The sequence below is a fragment of the Lepisma saccharinum genome, chromosome 10 (genome assembly GCF_977018435.1).
Source record: "Lepisma saccharinum chromosome 10, izLepSacc3.1, whole genome shotgun sequence".
Lineage (NCBI taxonomy): Eukaryota > Metazoa > Arthropoda > Insecta > Zygentoma > Lepismatidae > Lepisma > Lepisma saccharinum.
Window position 1 is genome coordinate 17,077,455 of NC_139238.1, and position 24,669 is coordinate 17,102,123.

Genomic DNA, 24,669 nt, shown 5'->3' on the forward strand with positions numbered 1-24,669 from the left:
ATTTGTAATAAAGATGTTAATAGCAAAGAACAGAATATAGCATTACATTATGTTATATTGAATACTAAAGCTAGAAAAGTTATTGGTTAACCTGTAATTCTTCATGTATTTTTATTTTGTATTTTTGTTATTTACAGCCACTTTTGTGCCACTTTTAGCTAACTGCACTGATAGGGATAAGTGATGATACAATGAAATTGACACACACTCACAAAGAATAACCATGCCAGAATTTGAACCTGAGAACTTTGATGGTGATAAAAAGTTGACCACTTAACATGCTTGGCCACTGAGCCGGCTGCAATTCTTCATGTATATTGTATTTTATTTCTATCAACAGATAACTTAACAGCTAATTTTACACAATAGATTCTTTACACTCACCCTTTAGTAGTTATGTGTTGAATTGTAATGAAAAGAAATGCATAGGGTAACCTTAATACCTCAAATAAATTTGCTCTTCATTCCTAACATAATTACATTGGAATTATGCTTCAAATGCATCAACATTACTATTAATTTAATTCCAATTAACTAATTTATTGTAGTTGCAAAATGATACTGATTACAAAAATTGCATACAATATTTCATATAATTACATAATATCTCACAAAGAGTGACTGCAATACAACTAATTATATTAATGTGATAATAAGTGTCGTTAATTGGTAAAAAATATTAGGATAATAGAAATGTAAATATCTTTCATACCATGAAAATGTTGGAATTTCAGTGCAGATCGGTCAAAGTAGACTCTCCTTGAATCTACAAACACATCCAAATGGTATCTCCAGCGGGCAATTGGGGGGCGAAGACGAACTTCTACAGTAGAAGATGAATTTTCCTTTGCTGAAAAGATCAAAGAAATACAATTAAGAATAATGCTAAAATATTTTTTAAAAGCAGCTAAAGATATAGGGTTGGAAGTTTGCAAAGAGAAAACCAAATACGTATATGCTTACAGGCCGAAACCAAGTGTTAGGTAATAATCAAAATTTAATTATTGATAACTCCCCAAGTAACCAAAAGTGGTTGACTCAACGTTGGGCCAACCGTACTGAAAATGGTTGGCCAATGGTTGGCCCAACGCAAAAACATACTGTTGGCCAATGGTTCCAACGTTGAGCCAACGTGTGGTTTTTATGTTGGCCCAACGTACTGAAAACTAAAGAATGGATAGGTTTGTTTTCTGATATATACATAATTTATTGTGAGGCCAAATGTAAACAATAGTTCAAGTTATTTATGAAAATAAAAAAATACACAGCACTTTCTCAGTCAGATGATATCATTGTTTACAAGGCACCATACCTTCAAGTTGTAGTACAAAAACCTTCTAGAGTTTACTAATTTTTCCATCTTTCATGGAATTTAGTCTGCACATAACATTGCTTAACCACCCTTCACAATAACACCTGTAAGAATGTTCTTGTACTACTACAGCAGAAGAGACAAACAATAATAAGTAATTCCCAACACATCTTTCATCCATGGCAGCTGACAAAGGACTGGTGAGTGACTGCAAGTAAAGAATAGCATCTACTTTTATTAAAAATATATTATGTTTCCAGTGTGTGCTGTGACTGTAATATTCGAAAAGAAACACTGTTACATGTCACTTATTTTACAGTCTAGAATTTTCAGCATTCTCCTGAAAGTTGTCTTAGCATTAAATAGTTGTTTATAAAACTGATTTTGACTCACGTTTCCATGGTTGGGCAAACGTTGGCAACCACCGTTGGCCCAACATAATGGTGGTGGTTACTTGGGTCGTTTGAATCAGTTTCCAAATTCAGGTACTAACAAATGAATATGATATTAATGAGGAAATAAAAAGCAGACTTAATTCAGGAAATGCGAGTTACTTTTCTCTTCATAAACTTTTATCTTCTCCTATAATATCTAAGAAACTAAAAGTTAAAATATACAAAACAGTAATTTTGCCTGTAGTGTTATATGGATGTGAAACTTGGTCCCTTACATTAAGAGAGGAACATACATTGAGAGTATTTGAAAATAAAATCCTTAGGAAAATATTTGGACCTAAAAGGGATGAGGAAACAGGTGAGTGGAGAAGGTTACATAATGTAGAACTGCACAATTTGTATTCCTGTCCAAATAATTTTATAATAATTAAATCAAGAAGACTTAGGTGGGTAGACCATGTGACATGAATGGGACAGAAAATAAGACTTTACAGGATTCTTGTTGGGAAACCTGATGGTAAGAGACATGTAGGAAGGCCAAGATGAAGATGGAGATATAACGTTGAGTCCAAGAAGGCTAGAGAGTGAGTTAGTTAGTTTGAGAAGATCAAAAAATTGGAACTTCTAAAGGGAAGTATATCAAAGAATCTTAAAATGGCAAGAAACCAAACAAAATGCAACTCACAGTGTTTTTCTATTAATAAATGTCAAAGTTAGTATGTAACTCTTATTATAAACTACACTATAACGACCCCTAAGAAGTATACATTACATCATCACTTACCAACAATAGATGTCAGTAGTGTAGCTTTTGCTTCACCATATTTATTCACTGGAATTTGTTCAAATCGAGCTTGTACATCCATTTTTTGTCGAGCTGAATCAGCATGAACAAGCACAAATTCTCCTTTTCCATTGAAAGTGTATTCAAACCCATCGAATGTGATGATATGAGGATCTCCAAATACAGCAGCTGGAAAATAAAATTGTTAGACACATAAGTACAGTGGTGGCTCATGCTTTTATTTGGTATTTGTTAGTTTGTATACTTATAACAGGGGTGGCTATTCACCGGGAATTCATTAAATTCCAGGAATTATGCATGAATTATTGGCTCCGTAGACGTGAAAAATTGCAACTTTGCTAATCCAAATCCCGTTGAAATTATACATATTTATAAATGCCCTGAGGCAAGTTTTTAACAGTTTAGCTTTTATTTTATGAAGGAAGGAAAATAAATCTGCATGGAAAATAAAACAGAATTCTCTCAATCAGTTTACTTTGTTAGTGCCCTTTGCAGCACAATCTATCTGACAGGCAGAAGATTATTGCAAGAGAAGATATCTTGAAGTTGACTGGGTAATGTTGAGTTTGAAATTCTTCTACAATTAACAAATTTTCGTAGATTAGTATATTCCTTAAAATTTGGGACATGTGATTGTAGATGTATTTCGAGTCTGAGTATGTGAAATGGCAAATGTAAACTCTGAACCTTAAATTAAAATTTTAAATATGTATACCGTTTAATTGAATTGAATTAGAATTTTTGGATACATTGGAATCACAAGACACTTTGTATTTATGAAAATATTCTCTCAGGCTATCGACCAGGGCCACCCTGTTTAAAGTTATAGTATTCGACTCTTCTCTACTCCTCTAGGTTGGGACTCGTTAGGGGGGATAATTTCAGATCTGTTGGAAGATGGTCTGTCTCCAACAGTTTAGTGAAATATGTAATTTTTCCTCCAATTTATTTGAAATTTTGTTCTCTGGTGTGGTGATGGGTCTACATCAAGGTTGAAGGATTAGTGTTGAATGTTTTTTTTTTCATTTCCTGTTACAAGGTAAATCAAATATGAAATTTACCCACTATTTTGCTATCAGGGAAACGTATTACTTAATCATACTGACCAGTGTTTGATACCTGGTGGAGGCATATACTGATTTGGATCCCACTTTAAACTGTACGTCTAGTCCCAATTACCCTTTCTGTGTATAAAGTAGACATAAAAACCAACTCAAACAAAAAACCTATTAGATAATCTGAAAATATTCAACTTGACACTTACATTTGTGTACCTTTTCAAAATAAGTGCACACACATGCACAGAGAGATAAAGTACAGCATCAATTACACATTTTTCAGGGAACTGTGGGTGGTGGGGAATTTGGGAAAGCATATAATCTTGGACAAGTCTAAAATATTTTTCTTCACTGGGACAGGAAAGGTAAAATATATAAAATGGGAAAATTTAAAAATCCAAGAACATAAGAAAGAAGTTCCACCATGTGAATGCGTGTGTGTATGCATGTACACTAGCATACACAGAATTTTTTTTCAGAGGGCTGCTTTCGAGAAGGGATGCGATACACAATAAATAGGGACATTGAATTTTCGCGATGCGCGAAATCGTGAAATGTGAAAAAAAGATTCAATTTTGAACATTCTGCACGTAACTACACCCCCAATGATGAAATATACATGGGTTTTATTGGCCAAGTAATGCGAAATGTGTGCTTTTCCACGAAATGAACGCTTTATTGCGAAATAACCGTGAAATATCATCAAATTAAGTAGAAAACACGCAAAAACCGGAAATCGAGATTGTGCACGCAAACTGTCGATTTGTAATGAAACGTTTGCCTAAAGTTTCCTACCACTTGCAGCTGAAGAACGATTTATCTTCGATCACATCAGGAAGACGCTGCAAATTGGGATTTCCCATGCACATAATCTCAGTTCGAAAACTTCGCTCCCTGTCAAGCTGCATTCCTTTCTTCCCCCGAATGTCTACTCAACTTCCAGTTTCATTGAACTTGCTAGCTGTAGCAGCAATAAGATTAGTCTGTTCCCGCACATCATAGGAAAGAATGGTGTCATTTGTGTTCAGTCATGAATGAATTTTGTTTATCATCATGTGATTTTCAACATGTGTTTGTGTATGTGCAGTAGTGATTATTTTATTTGTTGGACAGCAAGGATATCCTTTAAATACATACAATAAATCACTTGAAATATGCAATTTAGAAATGAAGTGATTTTGTGTTGATGTTTTCTTTTTGATTGGACAGCTAAGTACTTGTTTATGTGTAGAGTATATAAACATGAAGTAGTTTATCAATTTATAGCTCTTTTGTATGTTCTTTCCTCTCATAATGAAAAAGTGTGTGCCAATTTTGTTTTCCACTGCTGGTATATACCACTGATCTAACATTTTATTTACCGCTCTCCTCAGTTTTTATTTACCATAAATTTGTCTCCCTAACAATAAAATATTTAATTATTACCATTTCTAACCTTAGTTTTAAAAGTTGTTCAAAGACAAATATGGTAACCAGAGACCATTTTAAAGGAGTTTGCATTTACCACTTTTGTTTTTCCGTAAACTTTATTGTTTGCATTTGAAATTTTCAATTTTCTCAAAATTTCAGAGGGAGCTGCAGCTCCATCAACTCCCCCTCTGTGTATTTGTGTATATTTATTTATTTATTGACGGAAATGGGAGACACTGATTCGACAATACAAGACTGATGAGTGTCTCTTATTCCCTTCAGTTGACTTTTCTCTCTTTTCTTTTTTTTTGTCATGTAATTGCATATAACGCAATTAAATAAATCAAGCCTTGGAAGAAAATGATATTAAATAATAACAACTGTTGAATCAGATTCAGATGCGAAGTTCTACTGACCTACAGCAGGAGATTGGTAGGATACACAATCCTGAGTTGGCCTTCTCTCAAAACGCATGGTTTCGCATGTGGTTGCCTGTTCATGCTGCCATAAGCAACATGAGTAGAAAGGGATCATGTCATGATACCAGTTTGATAGAGTGGGAACCTGTAAAGAACAATGGCATATAATTAGCTCTTTCTCAGTGCCATTATTATAGCATCCTGTAAAATCTTAATATATACATAAAGACCTAAAAAAAAAAGTTTGATTTAGGTACAAAAACCTACAATAAGTTCTAACAAGTAAAATAGGTTATTTTAGGCACTATAAAACTTCATTAGCTGTTGCATTTATAAATGAAACGCTGATGTAATTTGTTATTTCTTATTTACCTGCAAAGGAAATATATATGTGTGCAGTTTAATTTATTTATTTTATTTATTTTACCTAAAGTTTCAGATACAGTACTGAATGACCATTTTGCACTGAAACAGTAACAGCAGGAAAATAACAACAACAACAACAACAACAAAATAGAGTACAAGATGGCACTGAAAACAAATCAAAATTATAAATACATCGTTAACAATTTTCTAAAACTTTGTTCTGGCAAGAATATGTCCACATTCGGAGGCAGGTTATTGTATGAGCGAGGAAGCCTGTAGAAAAGAGACTGCTGTAGAAGGGAGAGCCTTGTGGTGGGATTGTGAAAGAGCTTAACGTTGCGGGTTGGCCGTGAGGGGATGCGTAGATGAAATTTGTTGAGCAGAAATTCGCGTTTAAGTTTGCCATTCATGATTTTGTGCAAAAATGTCATGTCTGCTAATTCGCAACGAGTGTGTGGTGGTTGGATATTGAAGACAGACATAATATCTGTTTTGTGAAGGTGCCTCAGAGAAGGTATTCTGTGGCGAGCAATGGCGAAGAAAAAGTTGAGGACAGAATCAATCTGGGAAAGATTTTTTTTGAAGCCATGGTCCAGATAAGAGATGGGGGAGATAAGAGATTTGTAAAATATGCTGATGGATGATTGGTTTTGGATTTCAGTGAATCTGTACAGAAGACCGAGAAGACGCATTGCTCTTTTAGTAGTGTTTGTAATGTGCTCATTAAAGTTTAGTTTTTCGTCGATGATAACTCCGAGATCTTTTTGAGAGGAAACTTTTTTTTGATGGGATTGTTTTCAAGATAATAAGCAGAATCGAGTTTGTTCCTTTTTAGGGAAATGGTGAGGCAGGGGCATTTCTTAGGATTCAATTGAAGTTTCCACTGGCGACACCACACAAGTAGTTCTGGAAGAGCTTGCTGTAAGATTAAAGCATCGTGTTCTGATGAGATTTCTGTGAAGAGTTTACAGTCATCGGCAAACAGAAGTATATTTATAGGGAGAATTAGAGTTGTGGATAAACTGGAATCCCACAGACCTTTTATATTGTTAATATATTTGGTGGGCGGGGGGGGGGAGGTGTTAATAAGTAAGGTTGAAATAGAGAAAACATCTGCTTGTAGCCTTGAATTTTTGGAAACTTCGCTTTGAATACTGGGAATTATACTTGAATTTTATCATGGTGCTAGAGTAATCATTCTGGTTATAAAACCTAAAATCGGAGGTCTAGACATAGCATATAGATCTACCTTGTTAGCCTCATTCCATGGCAACGTTCCAAGATTGTGGGATCTTGCTGGCCTAGATCCCCATTGCTGGTCATATGTCATCATCAAGTAGTGATTCTTGTCATAGCAACATTGCTGGTCTGCACCATCAAGACTATAATGAAATAGAATCGAATCACGGAGGAGAAAGTGTATGTACAAATTAAAAGAAAGTTATTTACACTTTATCACTAATATATATTATCCAGCATTAAAAATAAATGTACAAACCTTTAGTGATAATAACATTGAACCATGTGAACATTATTCTCAAGAAAATGCACTAAACCTGGTTCTATATTGGAATCGGCACCAAAAAACTCTCATAAAAGGAACATTAAATTAATACAGCAGGAATCATTCAGGTTATTTATGAAATTTCTGCCATTTTATATTGGATTAGAAAACTATTGAACAGTTAAAAAGAAAATGTACATATTGCAAGAACTAAGACACTTACGTTGGTATTCCCAGTCGAACGCAATGCAAAGCTCCTTTGTGATATATGCAGGAAGGATTTGCAACTATGTCACACTGAGGGTCTGGAACAAACCGTCCTTTGTCTGACATAGCTTGTTCCATTGTGCAAGGACACATTGGTAAATCAGATGCAAAGTTCTTCAAGTATCGGTCGTCTTTTATCCATTCATTGCAGAGATATTTTGCCCATTCTTTTCCAAATTGCCTTTCCCATTGTGGGGCAAAATACCAACCTAATGGAATAGGTCTGCTCCATATTACACTGTATGAAGAAATTATAATTACACTTTTGCCTGCAAGTTGTGTTTTACATATTGTACCAACAAACATCACAAGTAGAGTGCATTTGGAAAGTTACTACATACTTGATTTTATCTTGGCAAATCTATACAATCAATGTACTGTGACTGGACACACTGCTTGGTTAGAGAGTCTGGTGTTATTAGGAAAGAGTAAAGATGAGATAACTCCATATACATAGAGCATTTCATGATACCAACATATGAATGTATTTTGAAACAAATCTAATTTTTAAAGTCAGGCACAATAGCTTCTAGAATGCAAGTATAATAGTCTCTGCAGTCACAGCCATCTTACAAATAATATGAATATGAATAAGATAATGGATAAAATTATGAAATTTGTTCAACATTTCAATGTAGTGCACATAACTAAAGAGCAGAATACAATTTGAATTTGAATTTGAATTTGAATTTTATTTTTCTTCCGTTGACCCTTGTTTAAATGGGCATGGAAAACGTCAAGATACATAATGAAATAATAATTAGTTAAGTACATCATAACAAAAAAGAAGAAACATTGTGTAGTACATTACATCACTACACCAAAGTAAAAATGAAAAAATACACTTCATTACACTACAATAAAAATAAAAAACACATTATCATTGTTGCATGATTGAAATAAGAATACAATTAAAATACATATTTTTTAGTACATTGGCCTTGTATTGTCTAAAATCTAATGGAGAAAACACGCACCAATGATATAAGAATTAAAGACAATATATTTCTGAAAGCAGCAGTAATCAATTAATTGTTAAATAACTGTTTATGTCCTTCAATTTATCTGTAGTACAAGAATATCATATAGACACAAACATGTCTACGTATGCACCTAGGTAGGTAGATATTACTAATGTCTGTTATTATCAAAATTTGTAATATTTGGTGATTGTTATTTGTTGATTGTGCCCTGAAAGTGGTGGTAAATTGGGCTTCTGCAACTTTTCTTTTTTCTGCCTTTCCTCTCCATTTTTAAAGTCTTGCTGTTTTTAATACAGTCTTTCAAACCATGCTCTCTTATAGCAGTTCATGTTACACCTGAGTCATTCCATGCCAAATCAACACAGATATGTGCAATTTTCAACCTGACCATCTCCGATTTTCATGAAATTTGGGGAGTTGAAACTATGCATGGAACTTAGTAACTATGAAAATTTTTAGTCTCGTGCGTCTTGTAATTGTTAGATTATTCAAGGTCAAAGTTAGCAGAAATTGTCCTTTTTGAGTCCGCTTAGCTACACTAAATGTGCTGTAACTCCGCCACTATTTCGCCTAGAAAGCTCAAATAAAGCTTATTGTACAGGAAATTGAACAAGCTTTCCAGTGATATATAACAAGCCCACCTTTCGATAAAAATATAATTTTGTCACGTGACCTTGACATTTGACCTTGAATATCTCAAAACATGTCATCACCAAAAAATCGTGAAAACAATATATTTGGTCCCTCATGCCATACTCTAAAACATATCAAAAAATCATTCTGGGACTGCAGTGGGATCAGAAGATACAAAATAATATGTTTAACTATGTGACTGATAAAAGCCTCATTACATGAACTATGACGAGTCAAAAGTCCTTTAACACCCCCTACAAAATGTAAAGGAGTTATCCTGGGTATAATTAGTCATGAAAGAAATAGGTTAGGCACAGGGAGATCTCTAGCTGTGTGTGTCAAGCGCAGGTCCGGCATATTGTTGACCGCCATTTTGAATTCAACGCAAACATTTCAAAGGAAAGTGGGTGATGTGAAATATCAAATCAGGCTAGAATTTCACGAGAAATTATGTGACGAAAGTTTCTCCAACGTATCTTTAGCCAGCAAAACGTTATACGCATATCTTTCAGTTACGATAGATGCACATTGTAGTGTTGTCAATATTCCTGTGAGCAGACTCGTTGACGTCTCTCACACTCACATAGAACATTTGGCAATGTAGCAGGTGCACCATCATCGCAAGCAGCAACTATGCCTTCTCTCAGATGGTCAATATCAGGGACTTTTAGTGCATGCACCATTCTCTTCAAATGTTTCTGAAGGTAAAAGTCCTCCTAAGATGTTAGATCTGGGGAATGTGCATGCCTTTTAATAGATCCCCATCTGCCCATCAATCTACGTAGAAATTTACCATGAAGAATGTTCACATAGTGTGGGCTTGTTATATATCACTGGAAAGCTTGTTCAATTTCCTGTACAATAAGCTTTATTTGAGCTTTCTAGGCGAAATAGTGGCGGAGTTACAGCACATTTAGTATAGCTAAGCGGACTCAAAAAGGGCAATTTCTGCTAACTTTGACCTTGAATAATTTAACAATTACAAGACGCACGAGACTAAAAATTTTCATAGTTACTAAGTTCCATGCATAGTTTCAACTCCCCAAATTTCATGAAAATCGGAGATGGTCAGGTCAAAGGCTGTGTTGATTTCGCATGGAATGACTCACCTGTAAATGTACTTTTGCAAATTGCTCACCTACATATTGTTTTTCACATATGCCATACTTGATCAGCTGACCTCCATGGCGGAGTGATTATCAGTGCATGCTGTGATGCCAGGAGTCCCAGGTTTGAATCTCAGCCTGAACATGGGTGTTCTTTGTGAGTGCCCCTTCATAAATTTCATTATATCATCATTCATCCGCATCTTTACAAAAGCAAAGTAAAATAAATTAAATCAATCAAGTAGTCAAAGCCCGTCTGACTACCATGCAAGAGACCCAGGTTTGATCCCTGGCAGGGGAGAACCGGAATTTTTTCCACCTGTTCAAGTGGCTCCGGTGCACATCGAGCATTGTATAAAGTGGGTACCTGGAGGAAACTCTGGGGGGTAAAGGCAGCCAGGAGCAGGGGCATGGTGCTGATCACATCACCTCTACCTTCAGCTGTGATTAAGAACTCCACACCCCCTTATATGCCTTCATGGCATGGTGCAAAGCACACGGGAGCACTTTGCTGTACAAAAGTTCTTCTTTATAATATTATTTACAATGTAACTGCTTTTCCTTCCTTTCTGCTAAATTTTTAATAGCTTATGTACATCTTGGTGCTCGATGCTTGTGATTCATTTGTTAATGTGATGATCAACAAAAGTTGCCACATGTTCATTAAGTCCTGAAATAAGATCCTGATCTGTATTGAATTTTACTTACGGAGTAACAGTTAGGTTGTTGCTGTAGTGTTGTGGATTGGTTAAATTGATCTGGATAAAACCAAACTGCAATTCAAGCCTGTCCCAATTCCCTCTGTTCTTGTATGTATCTGGTCTGATGCGATAAATTCCTGTGTTGGTTGTACTAGTCTGTAAAGATAAGAAAAATATATTATACTCTATAACAAGCTCATCTTTTAGAATGCAACAAGAATGATGTACTCATTGGGGTGATTTAGAGGGATTAGTCACCCATTACCTAAACTTTTGCAAAATTAAAAAATAAAAGAGGAAATGTATGAAATTAAGAAAAATATACCACTACTACCTAATATAATGAGTCAGCAAAATTGATTAATCAATAGGAATCGATGAAGTTGGTGTTTTACATCCACTGCACAGTAAGGTTAATCAGGACTGGACCTACAGTTTAAAGTGGGATCCGAACCATTATGTGCCTCCACCGGGTATCGAACCTGGGACCCCTTGAATTACATGGCAGTCAGCTACCACTGCTCCATCGTGGAGGCCCGTAAATCAATAGGAATATTTTGGAAATAACTAAAGTGGTATTTTTGGAAATACAGCCAACATTTAGACTCGTGAAATAAGTATTTGTTAGGACTAAAATAATTGTGACACTGGTTTAAAAAGTATAAAATGAGTAGAGTGGGAAGAGACGGCTTATGATAGAGAAGCTTATAATTCAAAACTTTACTAGTGTATATAATAGAATTACCACTTCAAACCTCTTTACAGTTTTTTTAAGGGTGTGATAACATGAAAAATAGAAAAGTGATTGTTTATAATATATTTATTTCACAAGACTAAAGATAAAATTTAAGTTTCTAATAATGCACTATATCTAAGTTCAATTTGTCTAATCAATCAAATTGAATTTGTTTTGATAGTCAGATACATTACCTCAATGCTATCAATGTACATCAATTCTGGCCTTATTGTTGTTTCCCTGTAACCCCAAATTGAAATTCGTATTTGAGCATTGTTGTTGGTGGTCAAATTGCTCCTTTCCCATGTGATTTTGATCTCCTTTGGATATGTTTCATGAATGTCATTGGTTTCAAAATGGATTCTCTCTGGAGCTGTAGCAGGTGTTTCTAAACAAGGAAAAAATGAATCTTTATGTTATCACTGGTTGTACAAAAGAGGTAGAATAACATATTTTCCAGACATGTATTAGTACATTTTTTTTTGCTCTGTTTATAATATTACGATAAACCTGCAAATTTGTACTATATGTAACAAGCATATCCATAAACTGATCTTTCTTAATGTAATATAACTTGGTAACATTTCTCTTTTCCACCTTGTGGTGAAGACAGTTTGAGAGAGTAAACTCAGCTGCAAGTCTGATATTTAAGAGACTTTTTTTTTTAACATGAAATATGTTTTGTGTTATGTGATCCATAATAGTTGTTGCAGTTCACCTTCAACATTTGGGTTTTATTGTAAATATTTTTATTTTTTCTCATATAAAAAATACTTACCAACAAAATACTTCCCCTTCCAATCATACTTTCCATCTCCAATTGCTACTTCAAAGTTAACAAAACCTTCAGCCATCAAGTAGGGTTGGATACATATGGCCCTGTTTCTATCTACAACTGCTCCATTAACCTCTTCTGTATCAAACCTGAAAGACAAAAGAGAAATTTATATTCAACAATGCCCACCCAAAGTGTTGGGTTTTTGTTTTAAGCCTACTTTATGCACAGTTATGCAATAATTTTCAAGTTTGGAGATGAACATGAAGACATTGCATAGGTAGAGGATGGTAAAACATAAAGAGCACCATGCCATGAGGGGATGGGGGGGAGGGGTAGGGCCTCACACATTCTATTGATCTCGGCCATTTTGGAGGTGATGTGATCAGCACCATGTTCTGGCCACCTTTACCACCCAGGCTTACCCCCAGGTACCCATAATTGAGGCTGGGTGAGCCACAGAGACAGTTTATGTGGGGAGAAGGCCGGATAAATTCCAACCTTGGATCACCCACCCTTGGAATTGAACCTGGGTCTCCTGCTTGGCAGTCAGATGCCTTACCACTGACTACCACCCTAACTCCCAATAGGAGGAGAATGTCTATGCAAATTATTCTAGCTGTTGGATGCTTTATGAAAATTTTCTTAACTGGGGATGTTATCCTCCCCTCCACGTACCTCCTCACTTCAAGTACTGATTGAAGTAGATGAACAGGTATTCCTTTCTCACATTTGCATTAACTCGGACCACATATAAAATCTTCATAATCTTCTAAAGGAGAATTCCAAAAAGATAAGGGTGTGTAAAATGTACCATTATCTTACATATACATAATATAATGACTGTTTTTATGTCATTTTGCATGCTGATTTCAAATATGACCTATATTTGTTACAGTCACTAAATATTAGTATTAGTTTGATGTGGAATGGTTAGCACAATGGTATAGCATACTACAACGTAATGTGTCCTGGATTCATACCTCAGCCTGGACATGGATGTTATTTGTGAATGTCTCTTCATTCATTCATCATATCACCACTCATTCTCATCTTCACAATTAGACAAAAGCGGCAGAAAAATGAAGTAAACCAAATTAATCAGCCGTAGGGTGTCTCTATCCTGTACCCCTATTAACAACCTTCATGGGCAGAAGAAAAAGGCAGGACAATGACTGTGAGCTTTCGATTGGTTCCCACTCTAGCATTACACACTACAAGATATGTCCTTGGGAAATACCTAAATGTATAAATAAAGTACTTTACACTTTGAAAAAGCAAGAATGGGCTGAATATTACTGGAGAAGGTTAAAATGTGCTCAATCATCCATAAATGGCCAATGCACACACGTGCCTTAAAAAGCACATTAAAATTGAATAGTTTCTAATAACATGAATTTCTATATATTTCAGGAACATATTATATCAAAAAAATATGCAAAGCCATGAAAATTCTAGCCCTAGTAAATACACATGTTTATTTATTTACATTGTAAGGAATATTACTGTGGATTGGACACATGAATATGGTAGGAAATTGATAAGACATTACCTGCATCTTATTCTTTGATTTGTGTCGAAACATGGGCCGGTTATATTAACCACAGTTCCTCCCAACATGTTTCCACTCTCTGGAGCAAATACTAATGGCAAATTGGCACCAGCTGCAAAGGAAAAGAAGAAATCACATATATTACTTATTTTATAGTTGCAGGGACGATTCAAGATAAAATTTTCACCATGGCAAGGTGAATTTTTGGTGTCCTCCATAATTTCTACTGCCACTCCCATAACTTTCCACCCTGGTCCCTATGCTTTCCAACATTCATAAAAAAAATGATAATTATACATTTACAGTTTTAACAAGGCAAAAAAAAGTTTTATTTTTTAAATATCTTATGTATTACTGTTAAAGAACATATTTTTTGTAGATGTATTTATTTAATACCTACACAATGATATCAAAATAACAGTAACAACAGTAAATTGCTGCATGAGTTTGCAATATACTTATTAAGTTGTGCAGCAGTAATGTCAATTAATTTTTGTCTGCACAATCTTTGTAAAACAAATAGCCATGCTTTTATAATGTGAAATACGGTTTTGGCACTACTGAAGAGGCACGGCCAGTTTGATGTCCTCGTGGGGAGCAACTTGGGCAGTAGCCTGACCCTTAAGTTACCCCTATGTAGTTGAGCACAATAATACAACCTACAGGACCACAACAATACCACAGGGCTGCAAAATGTGGGTCACTGACAGGTGTCTGCAAAGTAATGACTGTTTTTATGTCATTTTGTTTACTTGTTTCAAATGTGATCTCCATTTTCTGAATCGATTCACCTATAATCATCTGATCACCTAAAGATTTCTCACAATATGGGTTGGAAGATATGGAAAAGAGCCTATTTTTCATAATCTCGTTTGTTGTAAATAATACAAAAAAACTATCATGGCTCAAAATTGACCCATCTACAGAACTGTGTGATTGTGTTAGCATGTAGACTTGATTATGTGCGTACACTGTATCTGTGTATGCATGACACATCTGTTGTCTTGTATAGCATATTTGTAAAATTCGTTTCTAAAATAATAAGGTTAAGCATGGTTAAACTTATTCTTTTTAAATATATTTTTAATGTCAAGGTAAATCATTGTTTACACTGGAAATATAATTTTCATGAAAGTGAAAGGATGTTTGTGCATAATACAAAAGCATATTTTTCACAATATGGGTTGGAAGATATGGAAAAGAGCCTATTTTTCATAATCTCGTTTGTTGTAAATAATACAAAAAAACTATCATGGATCAAAATTGACCCATCTACAGAACTGTGTGATTGTGTTAGCATGTAGACTTGATTATGTACATACACTGTATCTGTGTAAGCATGACACATCTGTTGTCTTGTATAGCATATTTGTAAAATTCGTTTCTAAAATAATGAGGTTAAGCATGGTTAAACTTATTCTTTTTAAGTATATTTTTAATGTCAAAGTAAATCATTGTTTACACTGGAAATATAATTTTCATGAAAGTGAAAGGATGTTTGTGCATAATACAAAAGCTTTACTTCTTATGAGAACTGGAATTGTTATTTTTTTCTTAGATGTCATTTTAATTTCTAAAATTCCATAATTTTCATGACACATTCTGTCCTAGAAAAATATACCGACAATAAATAGTGTAGAAATAGTATAATATACATGTTACGAAGTTATAATTTTTAAAGACTTTTACTTTCAAGTATGACAGAAAAGGGGGGGGGGGTGAAAAAAGAAATAAAACTATCAACAAATACATACCAATATCTTTGTTGCACGTTCCAAGCATAATCTTTTCGTCTATCCTGAATATGTGTCTCCCAGGGAACCCATTTGCCCAGCCTCTGATTGGAAGATCCCTTACAGTTGTTCTTTGGGAGTAAGGCAAGTACTCCACAGCTTGTGACCCATTTCCAGCATTGAATCCAACCTGCAAGGATTAAAAATTGCCCAACTTAGAAGTTGTCTATTATTTGGTAAATGGACGCTAACAGAATGGAGGGCCTCCCGATGTATAGTGGTTATGCCGATGTCTTTGTAATCAAGTAGTCGTGGGTTCGATAACCAGTAGAGGCACATAGCGGTACAGCAGTGGCGGAGCGTGACCTTTCCAACAGTGTAAGCCTAACATGACGAAGGCTATTTCCCGTTGTGCCTATTTTTTGGGCTGACATGGTTAGTGATTTATCCACACACATCGACCCCCCCCCCCCAATTTTTTCAGAACACTTCCCTGGAATTTTTCACTAAATTAAAAATTCTGGATATCTGATAAATAAGTCAGTGTTATTCCTATCACAATAAGTAACGTATCGATAAAAGATATGCAAAGTTAGATAAAATTAATAATAATAATAATAATAATAATAATAATAATAAACAAACGAAAACAGAAGGAAACAGAAAAGTGCTGAATACTTTTTACAACCGCATAACCAAGTATCATCTCCTTACCATGAATCGCAAAATTGGCGCACTTTATTTTTCGTTTCTGTTACTACTTTATTTTTCGTTTTTGCTAGAGAAGGAAGGGGTGGGCCTTCCTATATCCACAAGTTTCTTCTTGGCTAAATCCTTGCTGAACAACGGCATCTTCAACAAGTTCTCCACCCCACTGCACAATCACGCTCATTTTATTCCATAATGCACTTCACTATCACACAACAGCACAGGGACGGACGACAGTCTGCTTTTCAATAGATGGAATTCGCAAAAGCAATACCTCGAGACTTTAACAAACACACAACAAGAACGGGGAAACAAAATTAAACCAGATCCAAAATTGATCACTGCTCAAAGCAGTGATCTTTCGGACTGTGAGGGGAATATCCCTTTCGGATATAAATAAATTCCCCTTTTGCCTTAAAATTCCCTATATTTAGTAAAAAAAAAAAATACAATATAAAATATAAAAGAAATGCTCACAAATTGTAGGGATATATCCAGAAATTTATATCAAAGGTCATGTAAGTGCTTTCTTAGGATAGTGTAAAAGCAAATCTAGCACCTAAAAGATCATAAACAGACTTTTCGTACATTGTTCGAAGAGTGTTTGAATCATGGACTATGTAATTAATAATATTTGGTTCACATTTGACATGAAATTTGTAAAATTGGTTCAATATTCAGTTTTCATTAACATTTATTTATTTATTTACTTATTTATTTCACTTTTTAACTAAATTATTACCAGCTGAGTTCATACATAAACAGAAAACAGAGATCTTAATATTTCTAATGTTTATGCTCTCCTACAAGCGAAAAACAGAAACAACAAGAATTTAGCACATCAATGTGTATCTAGTTTTCCCGTATCCGGCTCATTTCTAGGTTTCTCCTTTTCCCCCTTCCTGTTAGTTTTTTGCTTCAGAATTCCCTGTTCCTGGAAAAAAAAACTCCTTGAAGCACCACCGGCTCAAATTTCCTTTGCAGTCAACCATTCATACCCGACAACGCTGGAGCCCCTCCTCTTGCAGGACCTGTGTCTCGTTGGCGCGTATTCAGTGAAGCCAACCCAAGCATAATGGTGCTAAATCTCGCACAAGTTTAAAAAGTCGTTTGTAAGTTGGAGATATAAATAAAACAACAGGCCGCTTTTCGTTGTGGTTGAATTTTCTCAAACTTTTCACATAACGTCGAACCCATGCTGTTGGTTGAACCATTCGAATTTATATTTGTTTTTGTTATAAATTAATATTTATAATATGAAAATCCCAGAAGAATTTAGTAGTATGTAGCTTAATTTTAGAGTTTAAATGACACCATGGATGTCCAGAAGGGGAAAAGGAGAGGAGGCACTTCCTGAAAAATGAATGTCAACCATTTTCACACATATAATTTCATTTGAGTCACATCAAATTGTTAATTATTGTAAGTGCGTTGCAGAAAAATGTGAACTTCAAATTGAATTTTGAGAAGGGGAAATATACCTAGTTTACCCCAACCCCTGAAAAAAAAATACTTTGCTTAATCCTCCCTGGTGGAAACAAATACTGCGGACGTCCATGAACAACACTTTTTCTAAACATGAGGTTTGCAACGCTGCTGTAAGCCTCTGCCCGTAGGTTTACACACCTAGGGTTTCGACGCGCTCTTCTCCCTATATTCCTTGCTCTTCTCCATCCAGATACGTTGGGCGACGGTAGCACTGCTCCTTCGCGGTTAGAAATTTGTAAGGCAACATTCAGACGGCTTACAACTTTCCCCAAGCAAAAGGCGGGAGTTCTCATGTACCATCTGGTGCTGAAGTGTTGCAATCTAACAAACAGGATCTCGAAGACTGGTATCGGGCCGAGATAAACTTTGAAGTTTTTACGAATTTTGCCATATAATTACATACATTTTACTAGAACTAATAAAGTGTAAGCCCAGCTTACACGGCTTACATGGACGCTCCGCGCCTGCAGTACAGATCCCACTTTAAACTATAGGTCCAATTGTGATTAGCCTAGCTGTGCATAAAAATAATCCAACTCCAACTAACAATATGAAATTTGAAAAAATTCCATTGGGAGGAGAATTCCAGTAATCTCTTTTGAAGAATGGACAGTATAAAGCATGCTCCTCCATAGAAATTTGGAACAACAGGAGCAAGGATGGATGTATTTTGGGGGAGCTCCTGACTCACCCAGAAAGACTTACCAAGTACAAAAATTAAATAATGAAAATATACTTTTTAGCATTTATTGAACAATTGAGGGTTATTTCTCGAGTTTTTTTTAGAGTCCACTTTATGCACAGAAAGACTAATCAGGACTGGCCATACTGTTTAAAGTGGAATCCAAAACACTATGTGCCTCCACCGGGTATCAAACCGAGGACCCCTTGATTACAAGGTGACAACGTTACCACTATGCCACCAAGGAGGCCCTTGAGGTTTATTTATTTCATTCTGCTGAACTTATTGGTAAGCAAGGATTAGATGGGGATTATACGGCTTTGAAGATTTTTGCACACTACTACTTACAATAATATGTATAAAATATTAATCAGAACTTTACTTTTCATTTAATCGATCCTTTTATGTTATTCAATAAATATTCAATCCTTTATCTTTTTGACATTAATTTTCTTGTGAGGACAGTTGTTTGGTGATCTTAACTATACGTAAGTTAGATAATGAATATGTGCTGTTGTATCTCTATTCTTATACCATCTTTTTACCTATTCATGTAATAATGACAATACAATTTACATATTATGAATAGACTATAAATTATATTAACATATCAATTTAAACATTTATATTATTGTTATTATTTCTAAGACACTTGGTTTGGAGCCCACCTCCCCCATCTGCTCATGCCTGCACAGGGGGTATTCAGCATCCAGAAGGACATTCTCACCGTCTCCCTTAGAAATACCACACTGGACACTAATCACTTGCATGAAATATTCCTATTATTTATCTGCAGGCTGTTTTCAGCCTTCCAAATCAAAGCTAATAAATGCATTTTGATTTTTTAAGGTTTCCCTTTCCATATACTTACAAAAGCAGGAACGCCTCCTTCCCCACCAGATGTATCACCACCTGCTTCAGTGTGTGAAGTCCATTCCAGAAGTAAGTAATTAAATATAGCATATGTGTACACCTCGTCAGTTGCGAGAACCATTTGGAAAGTGTTTGTCTGGAAAGAGAAAAAGTAAAATGTTAAAAAGAAGTTAAAAACAAAACCACGCAAAATACATTGAAAAACATTTACATAAAAACCCCTAGTTTTCCTAGATAGAAAATTTTCAGAAGTGCACAACCGGATGAAACTACTGATTCAGTTGTTATTTGGCTATCAAATGAAAATTTATAAATTTTAAATATTGTTTGGAATCAACAAATCAGAATTTTCCACATTTGTGCTGCAGATAATTTTACTAGATTTGTTTTTCCATTTTATATTTTCTAACGTTCTCCATTAGCAATTGTCTATTATCACCTTATTTGATTATATTTTTATTCCATTTTATTCCATTATTTTCTTATGAAGGGCTGCAGTGGTCTAGTCAGTAAGGTGGGTGTTCTCAGGTGGGAATTTTTCCGACAATGTCCTCGTGGCTCACCAAACCTTAAATGTATGGATGTCTGATCCATACAAGCACCCCCCCCCCCCCCTTCCCACCTATCCCGAAACTTGACAGAGAATCTCTGAGCTAGCAATTTCCACTTTGAGCACTGCTTTGGTATGTATATGGGATCCAAGGCTTCTGCTGCTGCTTCTTTTTTTTTTAATTTATTTTTTCTCTTGCACGAGCTTAACTTAGGAGAATTAGATCTTGTTAAGGGCAAATCCCTGCTAAATATTGTCCAAACTTTTACTCCAAAACTTTGTAACAAATTTTACTGGAACTTTTATACAGTGTGTACAAGTACAGGGTGGGACAAAAGTAACTTTCTCCAGGAAATGAGCAATTTACATTTTCAGGGAAGGCGACTTTTATCCCACTGTGTAGTTTTCATTATGCATGCACAAATGCTACAATGCTTAGAGACATTGTTTAGGAGAATGTTCTGTCTTGAAAGTTTCAGGTGTATCACACTTACCAAGCATTACTGAGAATAATATCTACACATATATGTGCAGCGCATGTACTGTTGACAGTCACTGAGAAAAATGGTGATGGGTTTCAAGTGTGGAGACAGGGTTGCTTCCCTGGAAGCATATTTTCAGTGCTAATAATGATAGGTGTATGGAGATGTGGTGACGACAATGTCCAGATCTTCTGATGCCTTTAAAAGACACACTACATCAACTCATGCCCATTTTGTCAATTTGATTGTGTTCAAGGTAGGCAGTGAACTGGGTGGTATAAGATGTGACTGTAGAGTATGACTCACAGCAAATATACTGTGAGATAAACTTTATTTATATGTAGGATCAACAGTTACTTCCAGACCATTATCACATTATACTTAAACTAAGGATAATACTTCAAAATAAACTTTGACTTCGTATAAGTAACCTGGGTGGGGCAAACAAAAAAAGGTCTGGGGTGTGGCCGACAGACCATAATTGTGGTGGTTCTACATCAGTGTTTCATGTAACTCTTTGTCATTATATTCCCATGATATGAAAAGTGAATAGAAATGATTTGATTTAATTTCATTTATTTTCGTTTTATCTCTGGCCAAATTATTTTGCTAATGGTTAATTTTGTAACATTTGGACTTCAGCAGTGACATGCTGATGTGTTAGAATAAATACATTGGAAAGCACTGCAAAGCCCTAGTGACTTTACCAGTCCAGTTAGTTGTTCTACATATATTGTTCATACTTACTTTATAACTCATTGTGAATCACCTAATTTAATATCAACATAAATATCACATCTAACAAATCCATTCCATAGAAAAATTCATACATCATACATTAAAATCTTTGTTGAGAAATCACTATATGTTGACTATGAAAGAAAGAATTTATTTTATCTTATCTTATCTTAGAAGTATCTTTTAGAGAAAAAAATATTTTATCAGTCAGAGACATTTCTTCACAAATTAAAAAAGAAAGCTCTTGCTCTGTGCTCTCTAAACGAGAAAACTCCAATTGTCATCATGGTTTTATTTTAGCATTGATGTCATACCTTATGTCTTATCTATAGCTCTGGCTATCTTTATCTTTCTATTTGAAGTAACATACCCAAAAATTTTGTAAAGAGGATGTGACATCTGGATTATTACTTTGCCAGTTTTACACGCAGCTGGTCTAGTGGGAAAGATATCACTTATAAACCCAAATATGACGTTTCATACAGTGGCATATATATGATTCCATTTGGTTGGGTGAATAACAGAGCACATTAGTATATATCTCCAGTGTGCAAATGATATGATTGCATTATAATTGTACCTTCAGTGGAATTAAACTGTTGCTTTTAGGGGAAGGGTGTAGGTATTCACATGCAGGAGCTAACCTCCATGCTGGAGTGTTTAGCACAGCAAGCTATGATGCCAGGGGTCCCGATGAGCAGCCCTAGTCAATAGCCCTCCCTTATATATGCATCGCTTTCAAATGTAAATTCATATTAGATTTGCTCACTGTGGGCTTGAGTATCAAGTTTTTAATTCAGGAATCAATTTAAAGATTTCGAGTAATACTACAAGGTATTGGAATGATAAATTTTGGGACTTAGGTATCAAATTCTTGATTTGTTATTTGGATAGCAAATCCAGGTTTTGGAACTTTGGGTAGAAATCTCTAGATTGAATAAGTAAATAGCGAGATTGATTTAGGTTTTTATTGATCAGACCTCCCCAATGGCATAGTGGTAAAGTTGTCACCTTGTAATCAAGTTTGGATACCTGCTGAAGGCACATTGCACAGAGGTTCGAATCCCACTTTAAACTCTACATCCAGTCCTGATTAGCCTCTCTTTGCATAGACTTAAAACAGAAATTCAAATTCAAGTTAGATTTTGATTGAATGTGTATACTTAATTGAAGGTATCTTTAAAAAATATATAGACAATTAGATAATGTTGAAACAATGTAATTTTACTAATTTTTTACCTTTCCAAGAGCATTTGCAAAACCACCAGCGAAGGACATATTCTTCCAAGTAATCATTGCCACATGTTTCGGAACAAAGGTTTCTGAACCAATAACGCCCTCTCTGATGTCCCACATGACTCTTTCACGCACTTCAACACCAAACTGGTCAGTTCTTCCCTGCAGGTCCCTCTCCAATCGGAAATACACTCCAGGCTTCCTCTGGTCTATGTCTGTAATTGGAATTTCACCAATTCGGCATTTGCTGAAAAATATCCCAATGAATGCTGGATCGTTTCTCTTTGGCCACTCTCTCACAGGAAACACTAGCGGATACTTGTAGTTCTCTGGAGGGTCACTGAATTCCAAATACCCATTCATTGATAACTGAAAGAGAAGAACAGTATGACAATAAACACCCAGATCCAGATGAACCAATCACAGGACAGAATCTAAGCTCCACCTCCTCATCCATGCATATTTAGCACATTCACTGCCACATTAGAAGAAAGAAGAATTCTCTGGGGCCACAATGTTATATTACAAGAATATTATAAAAAACGTTGAAAGCAATATGTTTCTTGATTAGATGAAAAATTGTTATTTTTAATTATTTTATGTGTGTGTCATATGCAACTCATGCACTGCTAGAATCAATTATTATACTGCACACCACGTGAGTTATATTTGACTCACAGCATATTTATTGTTTCTTTCTGAGCATTGCATCTTTTGTTATTTGCAACATGACTCTGCAGTATACTATTGTCTCGATATTGTTCGAGGAACTTGCCAGCAATAATTTAAAGCCAAATACACAATGGAAAAAACTTTAAAACTGTTCATGAATGAAAATGTTTTTTTGCTTACTTGTCAGATTTAAATTAAATTTAGAGACAAGAATAAATATAAAATAAATTGATGTACATCCACACTTTTTATTGTTTGTATTAATTGTAGCTGGAATTTTCTATTGATTCCAATTGAAATTTCAATTGGATTGAATTGGTTTCAATTGGAATGAATCGGATTCTATTGGATGCCTAATACAGCTATCAGAATGTATTGGTTTCAATCAGAATCTCAACTGAAACCAAATGGAAAATCAAGACAATTTCCAATTGGTGAATTGTATCCAATTGTAAGTTTGTATATATTGTAGAATCAATATGTTATAAATTCATTTATTGACTCAAAGCATAGGTAGTTTAATTCTTGACACCACATTTCCTGTAATTTAGAAGTTCTTTGGAAGAACAACACACTTGACTGAATTTCTTCTAAATTCTAATGCATACTACTGAAGTCAGATTTATCTTAATAAATACCCAAGAAGAACTATTTCTTAAGAACCAACTCAACCTTAACGCAATTGGAATAAATGTTCACATTAGCTCTTGTTTTTTTTCAATATGGAATTTCCATGGTTAATCTTATTTGTATGTAATGCAATTGGAAAAATGAGCAATCTTTTGATCAACTAAGTCGATCTCGACAGTGTTTTGTTTGTTCATCACCTTCTCAAGTGTTGTGGGTCAAATTCTTTGTTTAACCTATTTTTTTTTTGCTGTTTTTGCATGTATGAAGGAAGAAACAACATGTCAATTTTGACTGAAGCAGCATTTTTTTTTCGATTTTCTATAAGTTTGTTAAACACAATGAAGCTACGGAGTTAAAAACGTTCATATATTTGAGAATTTGTTTTATGTGAAAGTTTTTTCTAAGTTACAAATTCCACATGCTTTACCAGAGTTTTATTTTAGTTGTTTTATATGATTTCTCCATTGCATTTACAGTTGTATAGATGAGATTTTTCCATAAGCAATATATTGAAAACAATAAAATACTTTCCAATAGAAACCAATTCATTACAATTGACCAATCGGTTCCGATAGACCCATCGGTTCCGATAGAGTGTCTAAAAACTCGTATTGACTATCAGAACTAATTGAAAAATTTTCCAGCTGGGAACAATAACAGCATCACTAAATAAGATTTTCATGAACCATCTGCAAAATTTTGTCCATCGGGCTACTCGTCACGTAACATGTATGTTATAGCATGGTAGCATGAGTTGCTGATGCACCACGAGGCTCCCAAAGTAAAGGGAGGTGTGAGTTAAATATGCTGAAGAGGCCCCAGGCGTAAAACTACTGTCAAATACAACTCACGTGG

At 35.0% G+C, this 24,669-nt stretch overlaps 1 protein-coding gene across 2 annotated transcripts in view; it reads right to left on the reverse strand.

The window, feature by feature from the left end:
- mesh (sushi domain containing 2 mesh) overlaps positions 1–24,669 on the reverse strand; it is a 55,421-nt gene that overhangs the window by 19,304 nt on the left and 11,448 nt on the right. For both annotated transcript variants that reach the window (XM_083129609.1, XM_083129608.1), the window contains exons 3-14: positions 22,516–22,881; positions 19,505–19,642; positions 15,777–15,945; positions 14,023–14,134; positions 12,474–12,619; positions 11,890–12,083; positions 10,967–11,115; positions 7,493–7,774; positions 7,015–7,147; positions 5,397–5,544; positions 2,492–2,680; positions 713–850 (exon numbers count right to left, since the gene is read on the reverse strand). In XM_083129609.1, the coding sequence (XP_082985735.1) occupies positions 713–850; positions 2,492–2,680; positions 5,397–5,544; positions 7,015–7,147; positions 7,493–7,774; positions 10,967–11,115; positions 11,890–12,083; positions 12,474–12,619; positions 14,023–14,134; positions 15,777–15,945; positions 19,505–19,642; positions 22,516–22,881 (2,164 nt within the window). The remainder of the gene's footprint in view (positions 1–712; positions 851–2,491; positions 2,681–5,396; positions 5,545–7,014; positions 7,148–7,492; positions 7,775–10,966; positions 11,116–11,889; positions 12,084–12,473; positions 12,620–14,022; positions 14,135–15,776; positions 15,946–19,504; positions 19,643–22,515; positions 22,882–24,669) is intronic.